Source organism: Dioscorea cayenensis, chromosome 16, assembly GCF_009730915.1.
Source record: "Dioscorea cayenensis subsp. rotundata cultivar TDr96_F1 chromosome 16, TDr96_F1_v2_PseudoChromosome.rev07_lg8_w22 25.fasta, whole genome shotgun sequence".
Classification (NCBI taxonomy): Eukaryota; Viridiplantae; Streptophyta; class Magnoliopsida; order Dioscoreales; family Dioscoreaceae; genus Dioscorea; species Dioscorea cayenensis.
This window is the reverse complement of record NC_052486.1, coordinates 21,956,674-21,982,222: the sequence shown is the minus strand read 5'-3', so window position 1 is coordinate 21,982,222 and position 25,549 is coordinate 21,956,674. Positions and strand designations below refer to the sequence as shown.

Sequence of the window (25,549 nt, the reverse complement as noted above, 5' to 3'; positions counted from 1 at the left end):
AAGTCGGAAGAGTTCCTATACTTGTTAAGCTGGAACATGCACTTCTTCAACCTTTTTATTGAAAGCCGTAATTAAGAGTCTTGCTCCATGATTGAGAGATGCGAGAACATGATCGAATACTGATCGGATATAACTTCACGGGTTGGATCATTCCATGCAGTTTGTACTATTTGTGCTACGAAGGTTCTCGGAGCCATGCATTCTCGAAAGCGAAATCTTTTTAGGGTCTTTGTGGAATTCGCCAAACTTTAGCCTCCAAAAATAGTGCCGAATGATCAGACTGGAGGGCTACAAGATTGCTAACTCTTGCTTCAAAGAATATAGCTCTCAAGAGCTATTCACCAACACTCTATCCAGCTTTTCCCTGACCCAGTTGCTTGAACCTCTTCCCCGTTCCCATGTGAATGGATACCCCATCATGCTTAGTTCTGTAAGTTCACAATCGAGGCTGGCGATTGAAAAGCCATCGATGAGCCATGAAGACTTTCGAGCACCTCCGCTCTTCTCAGATGAATGCAGTATGTCATTGAAATCTCCTATAACACACCATGGTGTTGACGGGCTAGGAAGAAGGTTGCGAGTAAGTCCCAAGGCCCGGCGACGTCGGGCACTATCAGGGAAACCATAGAAACCCGTTAATCTCCACACAGGAAGATCCCTAAGATGTACTTCAGCATTGATGTAATTTAGAGAAGAAGAGATGATTGTAATCATTTGAGCTTCCCATGAGACAAGACCACCCCTCCTCTCGTGCCCCCACTCCCTCTACCATATGCATTCCCTCAAATCCTAGTCTCCTCCGAGACAATCTCCATTTTGCGAGGTTTAATCATCGTTTCCATTAGAAAGATGATTAAGGGCTTATTAATTCGGACTATATCGGAAGAGTTCGACTGTCTTTGGGTTTGCCCGACCAGCGACAGTTCCACTAAGGATTGTCATAATTCCCGACGAGACTGCCGAAAGCGACACCCACCGATAAATCATTAACACCCTCTTCTTTGGCCATAGATTGATGCTCATTTACCTGCCCGAATTCTTGCACTCTTTGCCTTTTTAGGGTCGAGCAATCACCCCGCTATCAATATTTGGAAAGCTAGCCGGTTGGCAAACTCCCATAATAAAAGTGCTTGATTTGGAGGCATGAAATCGTTGATTATTATATTTACCTTGATTAGAGCCACTTCCAAATATACCTGGATTACCATCGGTCATTACCAGTCGGGTCTACTTCCATTAATGCATCCGAGCTCCGGCGACCCTCGTTCCGGCCATGGTACTGGTAATTCCTCAGCCAAGGTGCACCGATCTGGGGTTGTGACCGGCCAACCTGCGCTCGGAGAGATGAATCGTATGGCCGCTCTTGCGGAACTTCGGAACACTCAAATAGTTTGGCGCAGAATTTATCAGCGTGGCCAAGAATCCCACAGAAAAAACAAAATTGTGGCAATCGTTCATATTTGAATTGTATCCATAACCACTCACCACCACTTCGTTTAATCTTCATCCTCCGTTTGATCGGTTGCTGTACGTCTAAGGCCACCTTAATACGTAAGTAGTTTCGACTGGAAGAGACATCATCCCGAGAGTCATCTTGAATGAATTTACCGATGAAGTCTCCTATAGATCGAAGTATAGATTCCACCCTGAAGCCCATTGGAAGATCATAGACTTGCACCCAGATGTGCAAATGTGATATCTCCATGGAGGAAGCTTGTTCATCCGGTTTTAAACTCTTAATCAATAGGACATTTTGATTGAAAGTCCACGGCCCGTCATCTAACACCCTTTGAGCATCACGTTCATGGAAAAAAATTGAAGCAATCGGTTGTTTTTCTTTGGTTTTTGATACAACAAGACCCTTCTGACCTCAAATCGAAGCCAATGTGTGTTGCATGGCCATGAAGTTGACAGGATGATCATGCAAGAATTGACCAACAATGTAAACTCCCTCTCCAAAAGCTCTTGACTCCTGCCCTAGCCCTTCCACCACTATGCCACGATCTTCTTCTTCCTTAAGAGCAAGCTGCGCATATCTGTCCAGAACCTCCTTCCCCTTAGATGAAGAATCCATCCAGATCAATCAGAAACACCCAAACACACAACCTTGTTAGCAAACAAGACAAAAAAACTCTCTAAACCATCATGGAGAGAGACGTCAATTGGTGAACTTTTAGTATAGTTAAAGGTGTTTGGCTTGAAATTGATCATAAATATATATATATATATAAAAGGTGTAGTGCACTCGTTCAGAACTAGGGTTGTGAACAAGCCGAGCGGAGATGAGCCGAGCTTGGCCATGCTCAAGCTTGGCTCGCTACTATTTTTACCAAGCCTGAGCTGAGCTTGAGCCTACTTTAATGCCTACTTTAATCAATTTTGAGCTAAGCTTGAACTTACTTCAACCGAACTCGAGCCAAGCTAGAGCCGAACTCGAGTATACGCCAAGCTTCATGAAATTTTGAGGCTCAGACTTAGGCCATTAGCTTGATAAAGATCTGTTATTTTTTTTCATAAATAATACATTATTATTAGTATTTTAAAAAATATATTGTTTTGAAAATAGTATTAAATTTTTTAAATAAAAATTATGAATTAGCCTTCTGTTTTACTTAAATTTATACAAAGACGACAGTAATATTTTTGTAAAAAATTATTATTCATGATCCATAAACAACCGTTTAATATTACTATAAATGATTCTATATATGTTTTATATAAATGAGCTTATTAATGATACTATAAATAATTTTAGTAATAATTTTTATAAATGAGCTTGTTAATAATAATAATAATAATAATAATAATAATAATATAAATGTAGAATAAAATTACATCAGTGTATTTTTTGCAAACATAATCAAATTCCCAAAAAAAATTAGAATAATGGTATTTTGGTCTTTTACAAAAAATTCATTTTAAATTTGAAACAAAATAAGTGACCGTTCAGACATGACCGTTTAAACTAATCGAACAATGGCTATATATATACACGAGATGCTTCAGAGACGCTTGTTCTTCCTATTTACAGAGAACGAAAACTTCATCGCAGGATATCTAACAATCACCTCTGGCTTCCCGCCATGAAGCCCCATCTTCTCGCCGGCAAGAGCTCCCCTAAACTCTCTTGCCGATCCCCTTGTCGAGGTCTCATCTCATGTTTCCTATTGCTCTCTTTGCAAACCCTTCATCATCTTCTCTCTTTCTTTATCTTCTTTTCAATGGTTTCAAATATAGCAAGATAATATAGGTGTTGTTTTCTAAGATTCAGACCTCCAATCAAAGATCGGCCATTTTCCAGACAAGGATCTCGGTGATTCCTTCTGTAATATCTTTTACAATGGAGCTGCTGACCAAGTTGACCACCTTGACTTTGACTGAGCTTGTTTGGGAGCCCACAACTTTTCTTAATCCCTTGATTAGCGGATCTGGTCGTGGTTACTGTATGCTCAATCATTGAGTTGTTAAAAGTCTGGGCGATGAGTGTGTGCTTCTTCAATAAACTCCTTCTTCTTCATCTTGTGCATCAACCAAACCTTGGTTTTCTTGGCTAAGGAGTTTATTGTGAAGAGGGATTTGTTGCATCACCTTGAACTCTTAGGGTTGCTAGAGAATCGGAGTTTTTACGGACTTATTTCTTCTCCAAGATTCAAGGTTTTTCATCCTTATTATGGTTCTCTTTAGGGTCGGTTATTATTGGTTATGTTATAGCTTGTAACTGAATCTTATTTTTTTTTGCATGTGTGATTGTGCTGCATGTAGTATCTTGGTTGCTTGAATCTTATGATGGTTAAAGCTTTAATAGGGTTTTTAGTTGATGTTATATGTATATACATATATATGAAAGCATGCATACATTTCAGATTTTTTTTTTACTTTCTGGCGATTCTTGTCATGGAATTTACTAATCTCCCTTGATTCTGTTAGTTTAATTCACCTTGAATTCTTGTGAACCTTACTGCAGGCTTTATATTAAGGCCAAGGATTAGTTGGTTTTCTTTTAATTGCTATCATATAGGGTTTGGTGTGTGTGTGTGTGTATATATATATATATAAGTGTGTGTGTGTGTATATATATATTTTGCATTTCTGATTTCTTTAAATCATGTTGTGTTGGAATTATAAGCCTGCAAAGCATGTTTCCTGAATTGATTTATTTAGCTAATGTGTGTGTATGCTTATAGATTTAAATTTATTCATTTTAAATCTTGGGTTAGTGGAAGCTTTTGTGATGGTTGTTATTTTGATAGCATTCATGGAGAATGTTATATAGCTTGCATAGTAACCCTCGTTAACATGTTTTTGATTTTTTTGTTGGGTTAGTGGGTTACTGCAGTGTGTGGTTAGTTAGAAATTAAAATGATCATTATTATTTTTTTAATGCTTGTTCTTCCTCTTGAAATTATCCCTGTTATTTGCAAGTATAAACCCGGTCTTAGTCTTGTAAATCTAAGCTAGCTTATTTTGTTGGGTTAGATTTCGGGTGAGAATCTTAGTGCGTGGGATTTGGTGAACCCTAACTCGTAGCTCGGAGCCGAGTAGGCTCTGACCTGTATAATTCCAGTATTTCGGCAATAATCATTATTTAATTATTGCATTGTTTAATATTTTCATTTATTTATTTATTTTATTATTGCATTATTTATTCGGTATTTCTGTTATTTGTATCCTGTATTTCTGCGGTTTTTGTACATCTCCATTCCTGGCTCACCTAGCTAGGAGGAGCAAGTCCTAGCCATGTGCACATGTTTTCTGTAGTAGCGCTACCGGACATGCGTGTTCGTTCCGACTGCGGTCAAGATCCGACTCCCATTGCTGATATTCTATGCATTCCGACTTCACGATCGATGATCCGACCTCGTCTGTTGATTTTCATATCGATCGTGGAGATGTACATATCTATTTTCTGCGTGTTTTTCTGTATTTTTTCCGATTATTTCACGTATTCATCTCGAATTATTAATTATTCTGCTATATCTGTATTATTCTGTATTTATTCCTGCGATCCTACTGGGCCCTTGTGGCTCATACACTTTGTGAATTATGTTCTCGCAGGAGAAGATCAAGTTTAGATTTGGGGGTGTCAGGGAGTCGTATTGTCTGCGCTATCAGTATCTCTGTATTTTCCTTTTCTGTGAGTGTAAGGCTTGTATTCGATCGTATTTTGTATTACTGAGGGTGCTAAAGCCCGTACTTATAGTGTTTTTAGTTTCCGATTATCCTATTTGTGCTATTGTGTTCATCGTTCTTATCCGCTTGTTAGGGTTGACTCTGACCGAGTCAAGGCCGGGGCCTTGCACCCAGTGGGGCCCAGTCCCATTGGATGCGGCCGATCTGTCCGCGGGCCCAGTTGTGGGACTGGGACGTGACACCTTCCATCAAGAAATCGATGCTATATTCAAGCATAAATCCTTGATGAAGGAGCAGTGGCTAGTAAAGGATGGGGTTTTCATTATAGATAAGTACCATGAGTACTTGTAGAAGCAGAATGATGAGTAAAGTGAGATAGCTTGCGCTAATATTTTTGTTTCCTTGATGATCATCACTAGCGTAGGAATCTGGAAGGTAGTTAGGGTTTTGTTTTCTTATTTTATTGATTTCTTTATTCATAGAAATCTATGAATGGATGGGCGTGTCCTAAGGCTGCTTCAAGAGGCATTGTGCCAAATCAATCGCATTATTTGATCATCTTTGAGATTTCATTGCTTATGTTCAAACCCTCATTTTTTTTTTACTTGGAAATCCCATGGCCAGATATGTCTCTTTTCTTCAATTTGTGATCTTGATTTCAATTTTCTGTCAATGATTTTTGGATCCAAGAAGCACTTTTGCTTTCAATTTCTATAGATTAAAGCTGCTTAGATTAGGTATTTCCTTGTTGAGTCTTGAGAGGAATTTACTAGTCAAACTCTGTTAGTATCTCTTTTGCTAAAAAATTTTTACAGAATGTCAGATTCGTAGTGAAGTTTCATCCGATTAGGATCCACTCCTTGAATTGGATCATAATGAGTTTTATCGGTTTAGTGGGGTTTCCTTCGTTCATTACCCAAGTTATTAATAGTTTTGACAATGTTTGGAATGAGCAAATTCCAAGTGTGTCATATTTTGGTTTGGTAGGTTCCCTGGTGTTTTCTTCCATTGTTGAAAATGTCAAGGGGAAGAGAAGGAAGAGGATTACTAAGTGTGATGCATTACCTTCCAGTTCTTCATCTATTAAAGGTAATGAATAACACATACTGCATTTTTAATTTTTGAATAGTTTCTCATTTGTTTTTATGATAGAAAATTGAGGTTTGAGCAGCAGAAGAATGATGAGAAGAAATCAAAATATTGAAATGAATACTAGTTACAACTTACAAGTCCATGAAAAACACCATAAATACCTTTGCTAAGAAAGAGGTTTACATTCATGTCACGGCTAAGTGAGAACAAGTGACTAATAGTCTTTGTCGTGCAGAGAGAGTGAGTGAGCTCTTACCTATTATTTGGCTTATTTTTTAATCTTTTTCCTTGTTAGAACTAGATTCAGCTTCATTTGCTTGTAGGTAAGACATGATTAGATGCAAGAATGAGGTTAGTTAGTTAGTTAATACCATGGCTTGCTTAATACTTTTTGAATTAATACATGTCTTGTGTGGTCTTTTTACTGTCAGCTAATCAATGATATTTGATGAGATAACTAATTATTTTCAATTACTATGAAGGCAGATTAAGGCATGATACTCTTCGAGTAGCTTAGAACTGTTGAATTGTTCCAAGCATATCAGGTATGAAGTTCATCTCAAATTGGTTTTTGCAGTTCCCGTTAATGAAGCTTGCAGCCATTAACTTGGAAATGAGCAAAACCTTTCAAAAGGTGCACGGCATTGTTGTATCATTGGTTCTTTGTATCTGAAGTTAAGGTGTACTTATCCTGAGTTAGAATAATTGCTTATTTGCCATCAGTGAAAGGCCACCAGAGGTTAAATCTTCATTTAGCGCTTGGTAATGGAGTTTTCTAGCATAGCAAAAACGAAGACCGCGAAGGAGGCCACCAAAGGTGAAATCTTCACTAAGTTTTATGAGGCCAAGTCACTCCACAACAAAAAAAAATTTAAGAGGAAGCTCTATTCTTTGTCAATGGTGGAATCCACTTCAATGAAAGAGCACCTGAACACACTGAGTACTTTATATTCCTAACTCACATTATTGGGACATTAAATAGAGTTAGGTGAATGTATAGAACTTCCACTCCAAAGTCTACTAAATTTATATGATCAGGAAGTGATTCAAGTCCCCACAGGCATTCTAGCCTTTGATGACATTGCAGCTATTATTGTGGAGGGAGAGAGTTGGCGTAAGAATAAGGAAGACACGATGGCAAATTCACAATAAGCGGAGGCCTTTACTGTAAAGAGAGGAAGACCAATAGAATGTAGCCCCAGTGGGAGCTACAATCATGGCAGATTAAATTAAAAGAGTAAGAAGACTTTCAAGTGCTACAATTGTGGCAAGAAAGGTCACTTAGAGAAGGATTGTATGAGTCTAAATAACAAAGATTCTAATCCTCAAGGAAATGTTGCAAACACTTCATATGATGGAGATGCCATGGTGTGTGAAGAAGCAACGACAACAAGTAAAAGATTTGTTGAAGTATTGCTTCTCGATTGAGCAAAAACGTTTCACATGACCTTTCAAAGTGAATGGTTCCATCACTATAAAACTTATCTCTAGGGGATTTGTGTACAGCTGCAACGATCAAGCCCTTAAGATCCTTGGCATTGGCATTATCAGACTGAAGATGCATGATGACATAGTTCAGACCATTCAAGAAGTTCAACGTGTGAAAGGCTTGAAGAAGAAATTGTTGTCTATAGGACAACTTGAGGATCTTGGTTGCAAAATTGAAGTCCAGAATAAAAAAAATGAAGGTAATTCAAGGAGCTCTTGTATGTGTGAAAAGAGACAAAATAGCTACAAATTTATACATGATGAAGGGAGAAACTTGGGAAGAAGGAAAAGCTTAAGTTGTCACAAGTAGTCCAAATCAAAAGATGCACAATGACATGACATAGGAAACTTAGATACATGTTGGAGCAAGAAATGAAGACTCTTATAGAAAGAAATCTACTTCAAGGTCTCACAAAGATAACACTACCCTTTTGTGAGCAAGCAACATTGACTAAAGTTCAACACATCTAATACTAAAATCAAAGCAATTCTAGAATTAGTCCACTATCATGTATTATTTATTAACGATTATTCCATAAGATGTTGGGTGTATCTTAGTAAGAGGAAGACAGATATGATTCAAGTCTTCAAATTTTACAAAGCGCGGGTAGAATTTGAATTTGGCTTGAGAACAGATAATGGAAGAGAGTACACTGGTAAAGAATTTGAAGAATTCTCCTAGTAAGAAATCAAAAGGCAATTCACATCATACACTCCTCAACAAAATAGAAGGGCAGAGCGGATGAACAGGATTCTGTTAGAAAGAGCAAGAGCAGTGATGGAAGTTGCAGGCTTAGACCAAAAATTTTGGGCAGAAGCAGTCAGATTGCCTATTATGTGGTTAATCAGGCACCTCAACAAAATGGAGTAGTAGAGCGGATGAATATGACTCTATTGCAAAGAACAAGAGCTATGATAAAAATGTAGGCTTAGACAAGAAATTCTTGGAAGAAGCAGTCAGCACCGCCTGTTATTTAGTGAATCGGACTACATAAACTACAATCGAGTTGAAGACACTGATGGAGATGTGGACTAGTAAGCAGTGGACTATTGAAACCTTCATAAATTTGGAAGTTTTGTGTATATGATGTACAATTCCCCAATAAACTACAAAATTAGACCCAAAATCCAGAAAATGTATATTCTTAGGATATGCTAATGGAGTTAAGGGGTACCTCATGTGGGATTCCAATACTGAAAAGGTCATCATCAGCATGGATGTTATCTTACTAGAAGATAAAGAACAACAACAAGTAGATGGTGAAAGCACTTTAAAAGAAAGCATATTGACTACAATAATACAAGTAGCTAGGAAAAAAAAGCTTAAGATACACCATAACAAAAGGTACAAGGGCCAACTAAATCTGAAATTTCAGAAGTTCGTGGTCAACTCGTACAAGAAAGACGTCAAGTTGGCATTATGACTATATAATAAAGGGTAATATTACATATCGTCTTCTAACTGAGGATGGAGAGCCTTCAACTCTTCAAGAAGCATTGAACAATTTAGATGCATCTAAATGGATGACATCAATGAAAGAATAAATTAAAACTCTTGATAAAAATAGGATATGGGAATTAGTGTCACTACGAGAAGGGAAAAAGCCCATTGGCAACAAATGGGTTTACAAGATCAAGCACAATAGTAATGATCAAGTAGACCATTATTGTGCTAGATAAGTGGTGAAAGGATATGCTCAGAAGGACGGAATTGACTTCAGCGAAATATTTTCATTTGCAATTCAACTCACAACAGTCCGAGTAGTCCTAGTGATTTGTGCTACATTCGACTTACAACTTAAGCAATTAAATGTTAAGACTATATTTTTCATGGAGATCTTGAAAAAAGATTTATATGCTCCAGCCAAAAGAATTTGAAGAAAAAGGTAAAGAGAACTTGGTTTACAGGTTGAACAAATCTCTGCACGGTTTTAAACATGCGGCAAGATGTTGGTACAAGAGATTTGATTCCTTCATTATCAGCCTTGTAATCAACAGACTCAATTCAAAACCTTGTGCATATGTCAAGAGATTTTAAGAAGATTTTGTGTTTTTATTATTGTATATTGACGATATGTTGGTAGCAAGCCCCAACAAAGATCGAATCTAGGAGTTGAAGGCGCAATTGGATAGAGAGTTTGAAATGAAGGACTTGGGACCCGCAAACAAGATTCTAGAAATACAAATTCACCAATTCAGAAATAATAGTATGATTTGTTACTTATGTGTAATTAATCGCTCATTGCATCGTGAGTAGGCATTGACTGCACAGCCTATTGGACGTCAGCCTTTTTACAGGGCGTTAAATTACAATGCAATTAGGTTATGAGCCCATTTTGGTGGGCTCTATATATATACTCCCTCCGGTCCTCCTTATTGTCTATTTTAGTTAATTCATATAGATTAAGAAAACTGGTTGAAATTAGTTGGCAATCTAAATTTTATAAAAAAAAATTGTAATAATTTTTCAAGTTTGTTTTTACTTAAAATATGTTGTAAAAAATGTGTAGTTGAATATAACTAATTAGAAGTTGTAGAGGTACATTAAATATAAAACGGTAAATTTTAAAAAAATAATATTTAATATTTCACAAATTTTCTAAATGAACAAAGAAAAAAGACCAACAAAAATCTATAAAATGAAACTGAAGCCACTTGATTTAAGTGGTTAGCTGCACTAAAAATAAATTTCTCGTGTGATATGCAGAGTGGTGAGAAATTGAATCCTCGTTGGAGTTAATTCACAAGTGATATCGTAACCCACACTCACACGGCATAGAGACAGACACTTATCTCCTTTTTTAAAAAAAACTCTAAGATGAAACAAGTAAAAAGGACCTGAGAGAATATATTTATACACGTATTAATATTTATATTTTCCATCAAAATATATAAATATGTCATGTGTTTTATATCAAAAAAGATATGTTTTATTAAAAAGATGATATATTAGTAAAAATTTCTATAATAGCATATTTCTTCGATTTTTCTTTAATTTACAATTTTTCATTATTCAATTTTTTCTTCTATAAACAACCAACGAGCACTTTGCACAGTTGATCACAATTTCTTCTAATTAAAAAATATATATATTCTCATGAAACATGGTTCTCAAATGATTGACTTTTTTTTTTAAATCACTAAAGTTTGGTAAAATTTCAATTTGATCACTAAGGTTTTTTTTGTATCTAATTGATCACTCAACTTTTTAATTATTTAGTCGGCAGATCACCTGAGGGATTAATAGCGTTATTAATTGACGTAGAGGGTCAGAAATCTCAATCAGCTTCATTAGGGACACATCAGCATTAGTTGTCACGTCACATAAGGTCGCCACGTCAGCGACTTCTTCCTCGATCGTCCTCCAATAGTGTGAAGGTTTCTGGAGTTCGGCAAAACTTTCAAACCAAATTAATTGCAAAGATGGAGGATGGTTGAAGCTCTATGGCCGACTAGAAAATCTCAATGGTTTTTTTTTTTTTGTTCTGTTTGAAGCCTTAGGGCTAAAAGAAACTTGGTGAAATTTCTTTTTTGTTCCATGTTACACATGGAAGGCCTTTTCATTGTTGAATTGGCCTTCCTTAAAATCATTCATTCATGGTGAATTAACTCATTGAAACGAGTTGATTTACATTATAAGTAACTCAGGTTTGTGGTAATTTCATACGAAATTAAATGTATATTAATTTGGTTAAGCTCTTGAAATCAGGTTAAGTTTTTTTTATAAGTTCATGAAATAAGGTTAAGTTTATGAAATTAAATGTACAGTAACTTATGCATCCATCTCTAGGGTTTCAAATAGAACAAAAAAAAAACCATTGAGATTTTCCGACTAGCCCTAGGGCTTCAAGCCTTCAACCATCCTCCATCTTCGCAATTAATTTGGTTCGAAGGTTTTGCTAAATCCAATAAGGCATGCCGACGGTCTTCAGGAACCTTCACAACAACACTCACTCCCTAATGAAGCTGACTGGGATTTCCAGGCCTCTATGTCAGCTAATCACACCCTTAATCCCTTAGGTTATCTGTCAGGGAAATAATTAAAAAGTTGAATGACTAATTAGATACAAAATAAACGTTAATGATCAAACTGAAATTTTTTCAAACTTCAGTGATTTATATAAAAATAAGGGTAAATTATTAAAATAGTCACCCAACAATTCGGTCACTCCTATTTGAGTCACTGAACTATCAAAAATTTCAATTAGATACCCTAACTTTAGTTTCACGTTCAATTAGGTCACTTGAGCTAACTCTGTTAACGGTGTGCTCACGTGGCCTGCCATGTCACATCCCTTGCCACATAAGTATGCCACATCACACATAAAAACCCTATTAGCATGCCACCTGGTAACCCCTTCTATGTTTCGCGCCAAAAAAACACTTCTTTTTCCTCATGACAAGATGGTTCGTCTTCGTGACAAAACCTTCTCCCTCGTGACAAGACCCAACAAACCTTCACCGAAAAAACCCCTCTTTCTCATCTGAAATCCCTAACCTCTCAGAGAACCACCACTCTTTCACATCTAAAAACCCTAGCCTCACAGAGAACCACCACCCTTTCTCATTCGAAAACCCTATCTTCTCATCCGAAAACCCTAGCCTCCTTGAGAACCACCAGTACTCTTTCTCATCGGAAAACCCTAGCCTCTCAGAGAACCACCACTCTTTCTCATCCAAAAACCCTAGCCTCTTAGAGAACCACCATTTCAAGAAGCCTAATGACGCCGAGAAACCCTCACAAAAAAACTTATCTTCCAACCATTTTCCCTCCTCTTCATCCTGGAACTCCTATCTGCCCAGTCGAAAGCTTAATCCCTCTAAAATCCCTTTCATCATCTTTGTCACAAGCCATGGAACCAAACAATAGACAAAGGGATCACATGAGATGTGGCCATGCAGGGAAGGAGAAAGATCAGGTCGGTGTCCCCATTTCAATTCTTCTTTCTGCTTTCTATTTAATTTTCCATTCTTGTAATGGCTATATATATATATATATATATATCTTTGTGGGTTTGAAAGTGTGTAAGGTTGGAAAGATGAATTTCCACATGGCTTACTGGCCTGGTTTTGATTGAGGGTTATGTAGAATTATTGATGTTTTATTTTATGTTTATATACCACACGAAGTTGTTATCATTGCTATGGGTTTTTCTGTTACATAAGATCTTGATGGAAAATTGCAATTAGTTGATTTTCTGTTATATTGGATTTGTTTGTTTGTTAATAAGGATGTAAATTTTGTGAACAACATGATATGATGTGTTTTACTGTCTTGCAAATTTGAACAAACTTTTACTTAAAATGGTGAAGAATTTATTTTATTTTATTTTATTTTATTTATTTATTTGCATTTCAAGGCTCACATGATTGTTGTGATCTTTATTATTTATTTATTTATTTGTATTATTATCTACACTTGCTAGCTATGTATGATATAAACATGATATCCAAACTATGGTTCCTGTATGTTAATGATATATATATATATATATTGTCTTTTTGATAAATATATGTTTGATGCAAATGGTTTTAATTCTCATGCTTACATTGTGTATTTGTTGTTTATAGTAAGTGTTTCCATTTCAGTCACTTATGTGGCTTGATGTTTAAGCATTAATAAGGAATTGAGCTTATGTGGATTGATTCTTTAAATATATGCAAAATGGTCTTGTGAAGGAAATGAGCTTTTGTTTGCATTGCTTAATTATATATTGGATAAGTGTAAGATTTAATATGTGCCATGGGAAAATAGGGGAAAATTTAGCCTTTGAACAAAAACTTTTAATAAGTGTCACATGCCCTCAATTTCATTTACCAACCTCATGGCCTTAACAATATGCTATTTTTAAATTTAAAGGTTTATTGAACAAGGTCAAAAAGATTATAGTTTCCGTTTGTTATTGAAGTAATATTATTACTTTTGGAAACTTGATTTTGTTATGATGTTGCATGAAGTTTTTAAATTCTCTACTGAGATGTGGAATTTATCTTGTTGGGCTGTTGAGCATTATTTTAGTGTTCAATTGTTGCAGGTGGAATTTGATGCCTTGGATCAACAAATTTTTGAAAATTCAATGTCTAGTAATAGTAACTCTGACTTTGAAGCAGATGAGGTGAATGTAGGTTTCATATAGATAGTTCAGACTCTTATTTTAATGAGAGTGATTATGATACGGATGATGATGATGACCAAGTGTTTGAAGTTAATGTTGATTTAGGGATAGAGAGGGATATGGGTGGTGTGAATTGCAACTTAGGTTCTGGTTCTCTTTTAAATTGTGCTATAGAGATTGAAGGTGCAGAAGGTGTAGAAGTCAATGAAGACTCAGACTATGAGCATTCAGATTCATTACATAGTGTGCATGATTACGATGATGCGGGACACAAGTCAAGTAGAAGGTTTTTGGAGTTTAACAACCAAAGCAGATATCAACAACCCCTAAGTTAGAGAAAGGAATGTTATTTTTCTAGCGTAGAGTCACTTAAGGAAGCAGTGAAGCAATATGGAAGGATGAATAGGTATAACTTGAAGTTTGTAAGGAATGACGGGAAGAAGAGTTAAAGCTATATGCAAAAAAGACTGTCCATGGGTGTTATGGGGGTCAAAATTTAATTCAAAAGATAAAACGGATAACACTTGGCAGATTAAAACCTATGTTGGTGAGCATACATGCTTGAAGGAGATGAGGAATAGGAATGTCACTTCTAGGTGGATGGCTTCCCATTACTTGCATAAGTTTTCTAATGACCAAAATTATTCTATTAGTTCTTTGCAACAAGATGTGAGGACTGAATTTAATCTACTATTTCCATTAAGCAAGTGTTATAGGGCTAAGGTGCTAGCACTTGAGTTGGTCTTTGGGAATGCAAAGGAACAATATGCAAGGATCTATGACTACTTGGAAGAGCTTAGGCAAACTAATGCAGGCACCACAACAATTTGTTTGTTGGAGCCTAGACTATTCCTACGCATGTATGTCTGCCTACAAGCATGCAAGAGTGGGTTTAAAGCTGGGTGCAAGCCTATAATTAGCTTGGATGCATGTTTTCTGAAGGGTTACTATGGAGGACACTTAATGGTGGCAGTGGGGATTGATGCAAAATGATCGCATGTCCCCATTGCATTTTGTCTGCTGAGAGTGAGAACTTTAATTCTTGGCGCTGGTTCATTGATATGCTAATACAAGATCTAGAGATAGTCAACTCATATAGTTGGTCGTTCATGTCAGATAAACAGAAGGTAGTATGATTTATGATTTTTTTTTTAATTTTTTTAGTCAAATACATCGTTGCAATGTCCTTTATTTAACTTGATTCTTTGTAGGGACTAATTGATGCTCTGGCAGAATTGGTGCCAAATGCTGAGCACAGGAATTGTGTGAGGCATTTGTACACTAATTTCAAGTCTCAACCTAACACCAAAGGAAAAGCATTGAAAGATTGCTTGTGGAGAGCTGCCAGAGCAACATATTTGAAGGAGTTTGAGGATGCAATGGCTGAAATGAGATGTTTATCAGAAGCTGCTTATAAATGGATGGAAGGTAAGGACCCAAGACATTGGTATAAGTCACACTTCTCCACATGGACCAAATGTGACATGCTGCTCAATAATTTGTGCGAATGCTTCAACAAATACATCTTGGAAGCAAGGGGAAAACCCATTTTAACTATGATGGAGACTATAAGGACACAATTGATGCAGAGGATTGCAATAAAGAAGGAAACAACTGAAAAGTACACTGGACTTTTGTGTCCTAAAATTCAGAGAAAGCTTGACAAAATGATTGACGAATCAAGTAAGTGCTGGGCTAGGCATGCTGGTGGGCCAAAGTATCAAGTCTCTTGTGGGCCAGCAGATCAACATGTGGTGGACATAGAGTTGAAAAGTTGTTCATGTAGGAAATGGGATCTTAGTGGAATTCCTTGTAATCATCCAGTTGCAGTAATGTTCATTACTCAAGAAAGACCAGAACAGTATATCAGTGCATGCTACCACAGGGAGACACAATTGCAGATATATTCACATTTCATTCATCCTATCAGAGGGGCAAGACAATGGTGCAATGTACAAGATTTGGAACCCATTCTCCCTCCTATGATGAGAAGACCTCCAGGTAGACCACACAAGAGTAGAAGGAAGGAAATAGATGAGCCAATTGTAAGTCAAACCAAGGTTAGCAGGAAAGGGGTGCAACTTAACTGCAGAAAATGTGGAAAAACAGGGCACAATATCAGAGCTTGTAAGGGAGAGGTTGGGGGTAATAGGAGGCTACCTAAAATGGTTGTAAGTAGTCCAAATTTATTTTCACGTTAATTGTCTGACTCTAATAAAATGGTTGTTTTTTTAGGTTAGAAGAGTTGTGGGAGAAACTTCAAGGCAAGCTGGAGATGTGGGTGGAAAAGAAAGAGTGGAAGTGAGTGCATTTCAAAAGGTGAAAATCTAGTTTAATATTTTTTATGTGCATTTTCAGATGTGTTTGAAGCTAACTTCTAACAAAATAATTACATTTCAGCCTAGAAGAGCTAGTAGGAGAAATCAAAGACAACCTTCAACATCAAAGGTATAAAATATGTTATATCTCCTTTTTAATTCCTGCAACTAACTTGTGTTTTGGGAAAAACTTAATTTATGTTATTAGGTGTCCACACAGCAGTCACAATATGTAGATGTGGGTGGTGGAGACAGAGTGAATGTGGGTGCACTTGAAAAGGTGAAAGCCTCATTCACAATTAAAATTAGGGTAAATGACCCAAATGGTCACTAAACTATGTGCCAATTCCTATTTTGGTCACTAAAGTAAAAAAAATTCTATTCGAGTCACTAAACTTATTAAATCCTTTCAATCAAGTCACTCATGCAGATGTCGTTAACGGAAGGCTGAGCTGGCTTGCCACCTCACCATTGGCCCCGTCTCGTCAGCGACACCCACACACTGTTCATCCTCACCATTCCCCTCTTACATACAAACAACTCCATCTCCTTCCAAACTCCTCCCTTTCTCTTCTTTTCTATCTTCTCCATCTCCTTCATCTCTTCAACCTTCATCTCCTTCTCCCCCATTATCATCACTTTCTTCTTCCTCTCCTTCTCACTACTAAGCTTATCTCCATTAATGAGCATCTCCCTTATCCTCATCTGCTTAATTGTGGGGTTAATACCAACCAAGAGAGGATCAATGCATGTATAAAATCTCTTTCAAATTCTACATGCCGCCATTGACGTGTGTGCAAATAAAACATGCATTCATGGGCTTGAGTCCATGATAGCTATGCAACTCACTGAAGTCTCCACTTAAGATCTTTTAACCCATGACATAGAGTGCATGAAGAGAATACTTGGTTACTTTGATTGCAAGCAGTGAAAGTGAATCAAATGCAAAAGAAGCAGAGGTTATGATTGAGATCATGGAGGAGTATGCAGGATAGATGGCAAGAGAAAGTAGTTTGGGGAAGGATGAGTTTGTGGAGTTTATGGATAGAATGAGAGTGTTGTTGGATCCTTTGGAGAGGTGTTATGATGGAGCTTATAGAGCGATGTATATATACTTGGATGCTCATGGCGATTTGAGTGAGAGGGAGAGGGAGAAAGTTTGTAGAATATTAAGCTGCAAGAGAATGTCTGAAGAGGCATGTGTGCATGCTACACAGAATGAGAGGTTGCCAATGAGGTATGTAGCTCTTGTGTTGTTTATTAGGCAGATGAGGATAAGAGAGGTGCTCATTAATGGAGATGAGCTGAGTATTAGTGAGAAGGAGAGGAAGAAGAAGATGATGATCATGGGGGAGGGAGGGAGGGGACGAGATGAAGGTTGAAAAGATGAATAAGGAGATGGAGAAGATAGAGAAGAAGAGAAAGAGAGGAGTTTGGAAAGAGATGAAAGAGTTGTTTGGACGTAAGAGGAGAATTGTGAAGATAAACAGTGTACGAGTGTCGCTGACAGGGCGAGACCAATGGTGAGGTGCCAAGCCAACTCTGCCTTCCGTTAACGTCGTTTACCTGGGTGACTTGATTGGAAGGATTTGATAAGTTTAGTGACTCAAATAGAATTTTTTTTACTTTAGTGACCAAAATAGGAATTGGCGCATAGTTTAGTGACCATTTGGGTCATTTACCCTTAAAATTATGGGATTTAAGATTGATTTTTAACAAAACAGTTGCATTGCAGGCTAGAACTAATGCTACTAGTCAGATGCAAACTTCAACATCAAAGGTATGAAAGAAGTTTTTTAATTCTTGCAACTGGCTCGTGAGATATAAAAATTTAATTTCTATTCATAGGGGTCTACCCAGCAGAGGCAAGCTAAAATTGTGAGTATAAGAGAAAGAATGAGAGAAAGAATGGAAGTAGATACAACTAAAAAGGTGAAAATTACTCACTAGAATTTTTCAACTATTATACTTTGTAATATTCTAAATATTCTAAACTATTTTTCCACAGATATGCAAACCAACTGGTGTAAATAGACCACCAACTCACCCACCTGAATTCACTCTTAGATGGATGCCTGATGTGGGTAAATTAGACTTGAAACTTTACATTTGTCACAATAATGTTTTGACTTGGTGTGTGAATGTTCTACAGGGTTCTAGTCAAGTTTTTTACGTGCAGCAAAGCTCTGTCACTGGGGCTATTTCTGCAAATCCACCTGAAGTGCAATTGAGACAACCATACAAGCAAGTAACATCAAGGTACATGGGAGAAAAACAACAAGCTGTGAATGTCTCCCAAGTAAAAAAGAAAACTATCTCAATGGGAAGGAATTTCTCAGTAAACTATTTCTGTTATTTATGAATCTCAAAACAATGAAACATGTGATTTTGGTTAGTTTTTGGTTATGAAATGTAAGCGTCAAATGCTTGTTGAATGTAGTTTTACAGCACTGAATTTTTTTAAACATTTGATTGATGCACAGAAATTACAGTAATTTGTGATGCGGATAAAAAATCTGTTAAATGCATAGTGTTATTGAATTATAATTTCATAAAATTGCAATAATTACACTTGGACCTTGTTCTTGTTTAAGAAGGCAAACACAGCTCTCATGATTGAAGCAAACACCATCAACCTTGCTCAACTTCTTCTAAACCACAACAAAATTCCAATAAACAAAAATCAATTTCAATTCAAAAACAAAAAGTAGATTAAAAAAATAAAATTTCAAAATAAGATAAATTATTCAAATAGTCACTCGACGTTCCTATTTGAGTCACCAAATTATCAAATATTTCAATTAACTACCCTAACTTTAAATTCGAGTTCAATTAGCTACCCTAACTCCGTTAACGGTGTGTTCACGTGGCATGCCATGTCACACCACATCAGTATGCCACATTAGCATGTCATGTGGCAAAGGGTGACCTAATTGAACTCGAATTTAAAGTTAGGGTAGCTAATTGAAATATTTGATAATTTGGTGATTCAAATAGGAGTGACCGAATAATTGAGTGACTATTTTAATAATTTACTCTAAAAATAAATAAATAAACTGAAATGTTCCGCTACTTCTACTTTTTTTTTCTTTTTTTTTTTAAATTAAGGGTTACAAATATCTTCTGTTTTTTTTTTTAAACTAATAAAAGCTAATGTTTTCCACGGCGTCCTCCAAACCAAGAGCTTCCAATGATTTTCCGAAGGCCCTCTTTCGTTCCTTCGTTCTCGCGCTTCCTCCAATTCTCCAGCGGGTTTCACAAACCGGCGGCGAACGCCGGAGCCCCCTCCACCCACGGAATCCACGTCTTCCACTGCCCGGTACCATCCAATCTCATCTCTCTTTCCCCGATCCTAAGGAATCCTTGAGATTCATGCATTAGGGCTGATCTTTGTGCAGGATGAAGTGGGGATCGTTGCGAAACTATCCGAATGCATTGCATCCCATGGCGGCAACATCCACAGCGTCGACGTCTTTGTCCCCGATAACAAGCCAGTCTTCTACTCCAGAAGGTTTGTCGGAGAATCATTGAGAGATTTAGAATATGTTGATTTTATATATATATATATATATATAATGAGGTGAATTTGAGATTGATGCGATTCATTGATTTCATATTATCTGAAATTATATTGTATTTTGGTGTATTTTACACAGTTAAATGATGCAACTTGGCAGTGAATTTGTGTTTAATCCTGCTCGGTGGTCGAGAGATGCTTTGGAGAATGATTTTCGGAAGTTGGGGAAGCTTTTCAATGCAGAGAGATCGGTTGTTCGCGTTCCTGATCTAGATCCAAACTATAAGATTGCAGTGTTTGCGTCAAAGCAAGTATGTCATTTGCTCAAAAGTTCGGATTTTTATTGCATCTTGACAAAGCTCCTGTTCGTTTTTGCTTCAAGACCTTATAAACTTGTACAAAATTGAGCAATTTATATTTGTATTTCTTGTAACTTTATATTTATTTTTTGTTAACTTTTCGCAGGATCATTGTTTAGTTGACTTGCTATACCGATGGCAAGAGGGAAGACTCCCAGTGGATATCAATTGTGTGATAAGGTGGTATTGTATTAATTTCAGGTTCGGTTTTTTTATCAGAAGTTTCTATTTTTCTTAATCCTTTTATAATGTGAATGTTGCAGCAACCATGATAGAGCTTCAAATAATCATGTTATTCGTTTTCTTGAGAGCCATGGGATTCCATATCATTACTTGCCAATAACTTCAGGAAACAAGAGAGAAGAGGAGATTTTGAATTTAGTTGCAGATACTGATTTCCTTGTGCTTGCTAGATATATGCAGGTATGCTTTTTTAGTTTATGTTATTATAAAAATTTCAGCCTTGTTTATATCACTTTGATTTTTGACTATATAAAAAACCTAGTTTGTTATTATATCAATTGCTTTATTTTTATTGAATTTATGACAGCAATTCTATTAACAAGACTGATGAATGTATCCTTTTGATCTCAAAATTAATTAATAAGGCTCCAACTTGATAAAAGTCACAAACTCCATCAATATCTAAATGTGGCAGGTTATGTTGTCCTTAGTTATACTTGTAGACCTGGAGGTTTTTATAAGTGAAAAAATTCAGAAGATGCTGAATCTTGTTTGAAGGAGGCAAAGAGCTCAAGTAATTTTCATATCACTCTTTTTTTAGCTCATAAAATGTTTCTTCTTCAAAATAATGATTATTGGAGCCATGTTCTTTTGGTATTGTAGAGCGTAACTGAATGAGTATAATAAACAAGAAATAAAATCCACATTGGTTTTCTGTTGACCACATCCCTTGACATATCTTACCGGCTTGTTTAGTGTGGCTTTTGAAGGTCATTTTTTCATTCCATTTACTATGATGTCCATCCATCTTCTTCATTTGTCTCCAACTTTTTTCTCCACAAAAAGAAAACTATGCTCTTAAAGAAAATTAAAGTGTTTGAATGAGAAAATAGCATATTAGTAGTTCTGTTGAAATGTTTAAGCATCTGAGTTTGTTTAGTTCTATCAGAATGGCTTATCAAATGCTTTTGACCTACCGGGTGCACACCCGGCGGATGAGGATAATCAGCCATTGCTTTGAACCAATGGATCAGCTTCTGTTTATGCTCTTCTAGGCTTATCTCTAGGCTATTTGAATAAATCATCTGAAAATTTATGTGTAAAGAACTGAAGGCAAAGATGACTTTATATAGTTATATGATTATTGCAGGTATTTTCTGGAAGATTTTTGGCAGCATATGGTAAAGACGTAATTAACATCCACCATGGTCTTCTCCCATCTTTCAAGGGTGGCCATCCCTCCAAACAGGTTATTGTTTATTGTTACACTGAATTTGTTTAAAACTATTGCCTTTTCTTTCGCTCTTTGTTATTAACCTTTACTATAATCGCAGGCATATGATGCTGGGGTGAAATTGATTGGTGCCACAACTCACTTTGTTACCGAAGAACTTGATGCGGGTCCAATTATAGAACAAATGGTCAGTTTATTATTATATCTTACATTTATGTACCTACTTGTGTGATAGGCTCATATATGTATGTTCAAGTGTAGATCACATTTGTACAACACAAAAATCCACCAGGACAACCATTCTTCATTTTTCAAGTATTGTTGATCCATGATTTATGACAAATATTGAGCATCTCGGTGTTTGACCCAAAATTGTTTAATATAATCTTGGCCAAGACTCCTTAAACTTAGCATGCTCAATTTTAGAGATTTATGCATGATGATGATAGCATCGAATTGTAGTAACTACTGCCTCATGGGTGTATGATGTAGACTAGCTCTTCGTACTGAAATTATTCACTGCATGGTTATTAACCAGGAATAGTCTAATCCTGTTGTTAATATTTGTTACTCACCCCATACTCACCAGAAATGGCATTAGTGAAAAGAATGATCATCTAATTTATTAGACTACTACTAATGTTGAAATTAAACAATTTCAAGATGTGACACCATTGTAGTGTCAAGTTTGTAGTCAAGCATGTGACCCTTCGCTTCCAGCCTTCCATATATCTGTCTGGATCTGTTGTACTGTAGGAACTAGAACATGAATCCTCAAATCGTGGTGTATGGTTTTCAGTTCAATTACTCTCTATTTTTCCATTTCCAACGGAAATATTGCCTGGACTGCTTATTTCATACAGGTTGAAAGGGTTTCTCACAGAGATACCTTTAGAAAGCTTTTGTACAAAAAAATCTGAGAACCTGGAGAAGCAATGTCTGGCACAAGCAATTAGATCATATTGTGAGCTTCGGGTGCTCCCTTACGAATCTAACAGAACCGTTGTATTCTGACAATTGGTGTCCGGTGTGGGAATATGTACATTACATTATTTATTATTTGCATGAAAAAGAAACTTGCTTTATTTGCTCATTTGGTCACCACTGGTATTCTTTCATTCTATAACTTCATGACTTCACAGGTATCATAGTGGCAATATGGTTGTTCTTAGTTGCCTAAAGGAAGGTACTCACTTGATCATTAACTTAGCTTTTCATATGTGCAGGTAGACATGAGCTCTTAAAATATTTGTTCTTTACTTTTTCATACACATTTTTCTTCTCTTCATTGTGGTGGCAAAACTAGCCATACATTAGGTCTCTTTCACCAAGGTTCAAGAACTCAAATGATTTCTCTACTTGTTCTGTTCCTCTGCTTATCTCATACACTTGTTGAAGCAAGTTCTGTACTCCTTCCACCCATTTCTGCTTGCAGATCTGGTTCTCACACTCAAAGATCAGAAGACCTTGAGCTGTTTTCAGTGCGAAGGAGCAACCATCTTCAGCAGTCCGTCTCACTGGTGCCAACCGTGCAGGAACCTCATCATACACCGCATAGACAACAGCTGATCATCACAACAGTGCAAAGTAAGAATCACTCAAAACCTCTAACTTCGCAATACAATTATGCAGTATGAACCACAACTCACTCTTTTTCTTCTTTGAGAGGGCACCACCCAAGTGTTTGCTTTTCAGCTTCACTATAACCTGTAATAAAATTATATCTCAGTTATCATTATATTTGCTACACTAACAATCCTTATTCTTCTTAATATTTCCATATTTTATTACCACTCTACCTGTGATTTCTTATTGATGTAAACCGATGCTCGCTTCCAGCGTAAGGTCCCTGCAATTGCATGTCAATTTATCAGAACTTGCTCTGTCTCATTCTAAACCTTGCAAACCTTATTCGTACCGTTTCCTGTGCGTTTGAGCAGGTCACCTTCTTTGCACCAGATATCCGGGCTGCTCAACTGGCTCTTCTCATAAGGTATGACTGCCGCATTGCTCCTTGCTTCCCTTTGTACTCTCATTTTCAGTGTCGCAGCTCCGCGCAAAGCTGATCACAAGTACAAGTGTTTTCTTATTCTTATTGATCAATGAATCTCAATATTCACTATAACAGCATTTTAGCATTCTGAATTTCCCACCTGTTGCTGCTGCTGCAGTGAGTGTCATGAGGTCTCCGGGAGTTCTAACATCGACGGCCGATCTAACAGCCGAGGCCACCAAGTCATGCTCTGCACCGGCTTGCTCTGCAATCTCTATACAATGTGATGCCAAGAGCTCTGTTGCAGAGGCTAGCACTGAACTCATTTTCGAGCTTTCGTTTTCCAGGCTCACACTTGCAGCCAAGGCGGCCACTGCTGATGCTACTCCGGCGACACTCACCGCCGCATGAATGCGCGCCTTCTCTGCTCTTTGCTCTCTTTGCTCTTCACTTTGCACCTGTTAGTCTCTATTGTGAAACCATTTTTTTGCAGTTGAGTGCCGGGCTACAAGTGAATTAACCACATTGGATACCTGCAGCATAAATATTCATTTATCAACCGAACTTTTCAAAAACAAAATTTGTTTTGGTTTATATTAGCATACCTTGCATATATATATAGTCTCAAAAAAAATTGTCATGCTTTGTATAGTTACATTTCCTTGATACATGCAAATTGTTAAAAAGAAACAATTTTATTTTTGATTAAAAAAAGCCTTTTATTAACCTTGTTCCTTTTAATTTTGGGCATCTATACCCTTACCAAATTTGTAATGCTTTGTATGCTCCTATGTAAGTACATTAATAAAATTCAAAATTAGCCAATAGCCCTTCTCTATTTATTTGTTTTTTTTTTCTTTTTTCTCTCCTTCAAACATTAAAACATCCACTGTAAAAAAAAAATATTTAACACTTCAAGAGTTCTAAATAAAAAACAAAGATAATTTAAAAACTTCAGGGAGTTTAAACTAAATTCCAGAATATAAAAGGGACTAAAAAGGAAAAAAACTCACACAGCGCTGTTGATGCTGCGATGAAGTAGTGAAGACCAAGCTCTCCGGAACGATGATCTCCGGCACGGTCTCACAAGCGAAGCCCTTGCTCTTCTTCCCAGCGAGCAAAGCTTTCGAAATCTCCGACGCCGAAACACTCCACGACCTCGCCAAGAACTCCATCGGCTCCTTCGGTGTCTGCGGCGGTGGTATCAATGGCATCACCCCTCTCTTCTCCATCTCCATCTCCATCTCCATCTCCATCTCCACTTCCTCTCCCTCCTCAACAACAATCAACTCCTTCCGCTCACTCCTTCCTCTTCCCCAGAGGTACGCCCCTTTCTCCATCACTTAAATGTTTGGATGCACACAAAGTGTTTGTGAAAATGCCTGAAAGAAGGGAGAGAGGTAATCAACCCTAGGATTATTATGGGTTAGAGATAAGGGATTGAATGGAATATGGAATATATATATATATATATAGGAAGAGGAGAGAAGACGGAAGAGAAGGAGGAAAGGAGTGGGGGTTGGGGAGACAAGGGGGAGACAAGGTTGTGGTGGCTTTAGAGTACTCTGTTTTCTTTCCGCCATTGTTGTTCCTCCTGATTGGATTGTTGGCCGGGTGCTTGTTTTCTCTCTCTCTCTCTCTCTCTCTTTTGCTATATATATATATATATATATATAATTCGCCTTTTTTTTAATTAAAAAGATTAAAAAGAAAAGGATAAAATGAATGATGAATAATGAACTTTCTAGTGTTGTTGTTCGCTTTATTTTATTTTTGCTATAATACATGAATTGGTCCTTCTAATTTTTTCTCTTAAGTAGTCCCTCTATTCTTGAAAATGGTTTTATTTAGTCCATTTTACTCTAAAATAGGTCAATTATTGACTGTATTTTTCAAAATTAGAGGGACTAAATGGAAAGAGATTAAAGGTAGAGGGACTAAATTTGGTCATTTTCAAAAGTAGAGGAATTAGTTGGGTGCATTTCTAAGTAGAGGGACCAAAAGAGAAGAGAGAAAACTAGAGGAATCAATTCGGGTATTATATCTTTATTTTTTTATTAATATTATTATTTTTATAAAGTGAAAAAGTCATGTAATTAGGGACGTGCACACAGAATTG

The 25,549-nt window shown here is 36.8% G+C and overlaps 1 protein-coding gene and 1 pseudogene across 1 annotated transcript; one reads left to right on the top strand and one right to left on the bottom strand.

The window, feature by feature from the left end:
- Positions 1-19,311: 19,311 nt before the first annotated feature.
- Positions 19,312-22,522, top strand: LOC120279403 (formyltetrahydrofolate deformylase 1, mitochondrial-like). Its single transcript, XM_039286334.1, is given in 9 exon segments — positions 19,312-19,463; positions 19,543-19,655; positions 19,822-19,972; positions 20,127-20,200; positions 20,284-20,443; positions 21,354-21,452; positions 21,538-21,624; positions 22,301-22,327; positions 22,329-22,522. Coding segments are annotated over 9 exon segments (963 nt in total). The 5' UTR covers positions 19,312-19,334; the 3' UTR covers positions 22,452-22,522.
- Positions 22,523-22,631: 109 nt separating this feature from the next.
- Positions 22,632-24,958, bottom strand: LOC120279402 (annotated as a pseudogene).
- Positions 24,959-25,549: the final 591 nt, after the last annotated feature.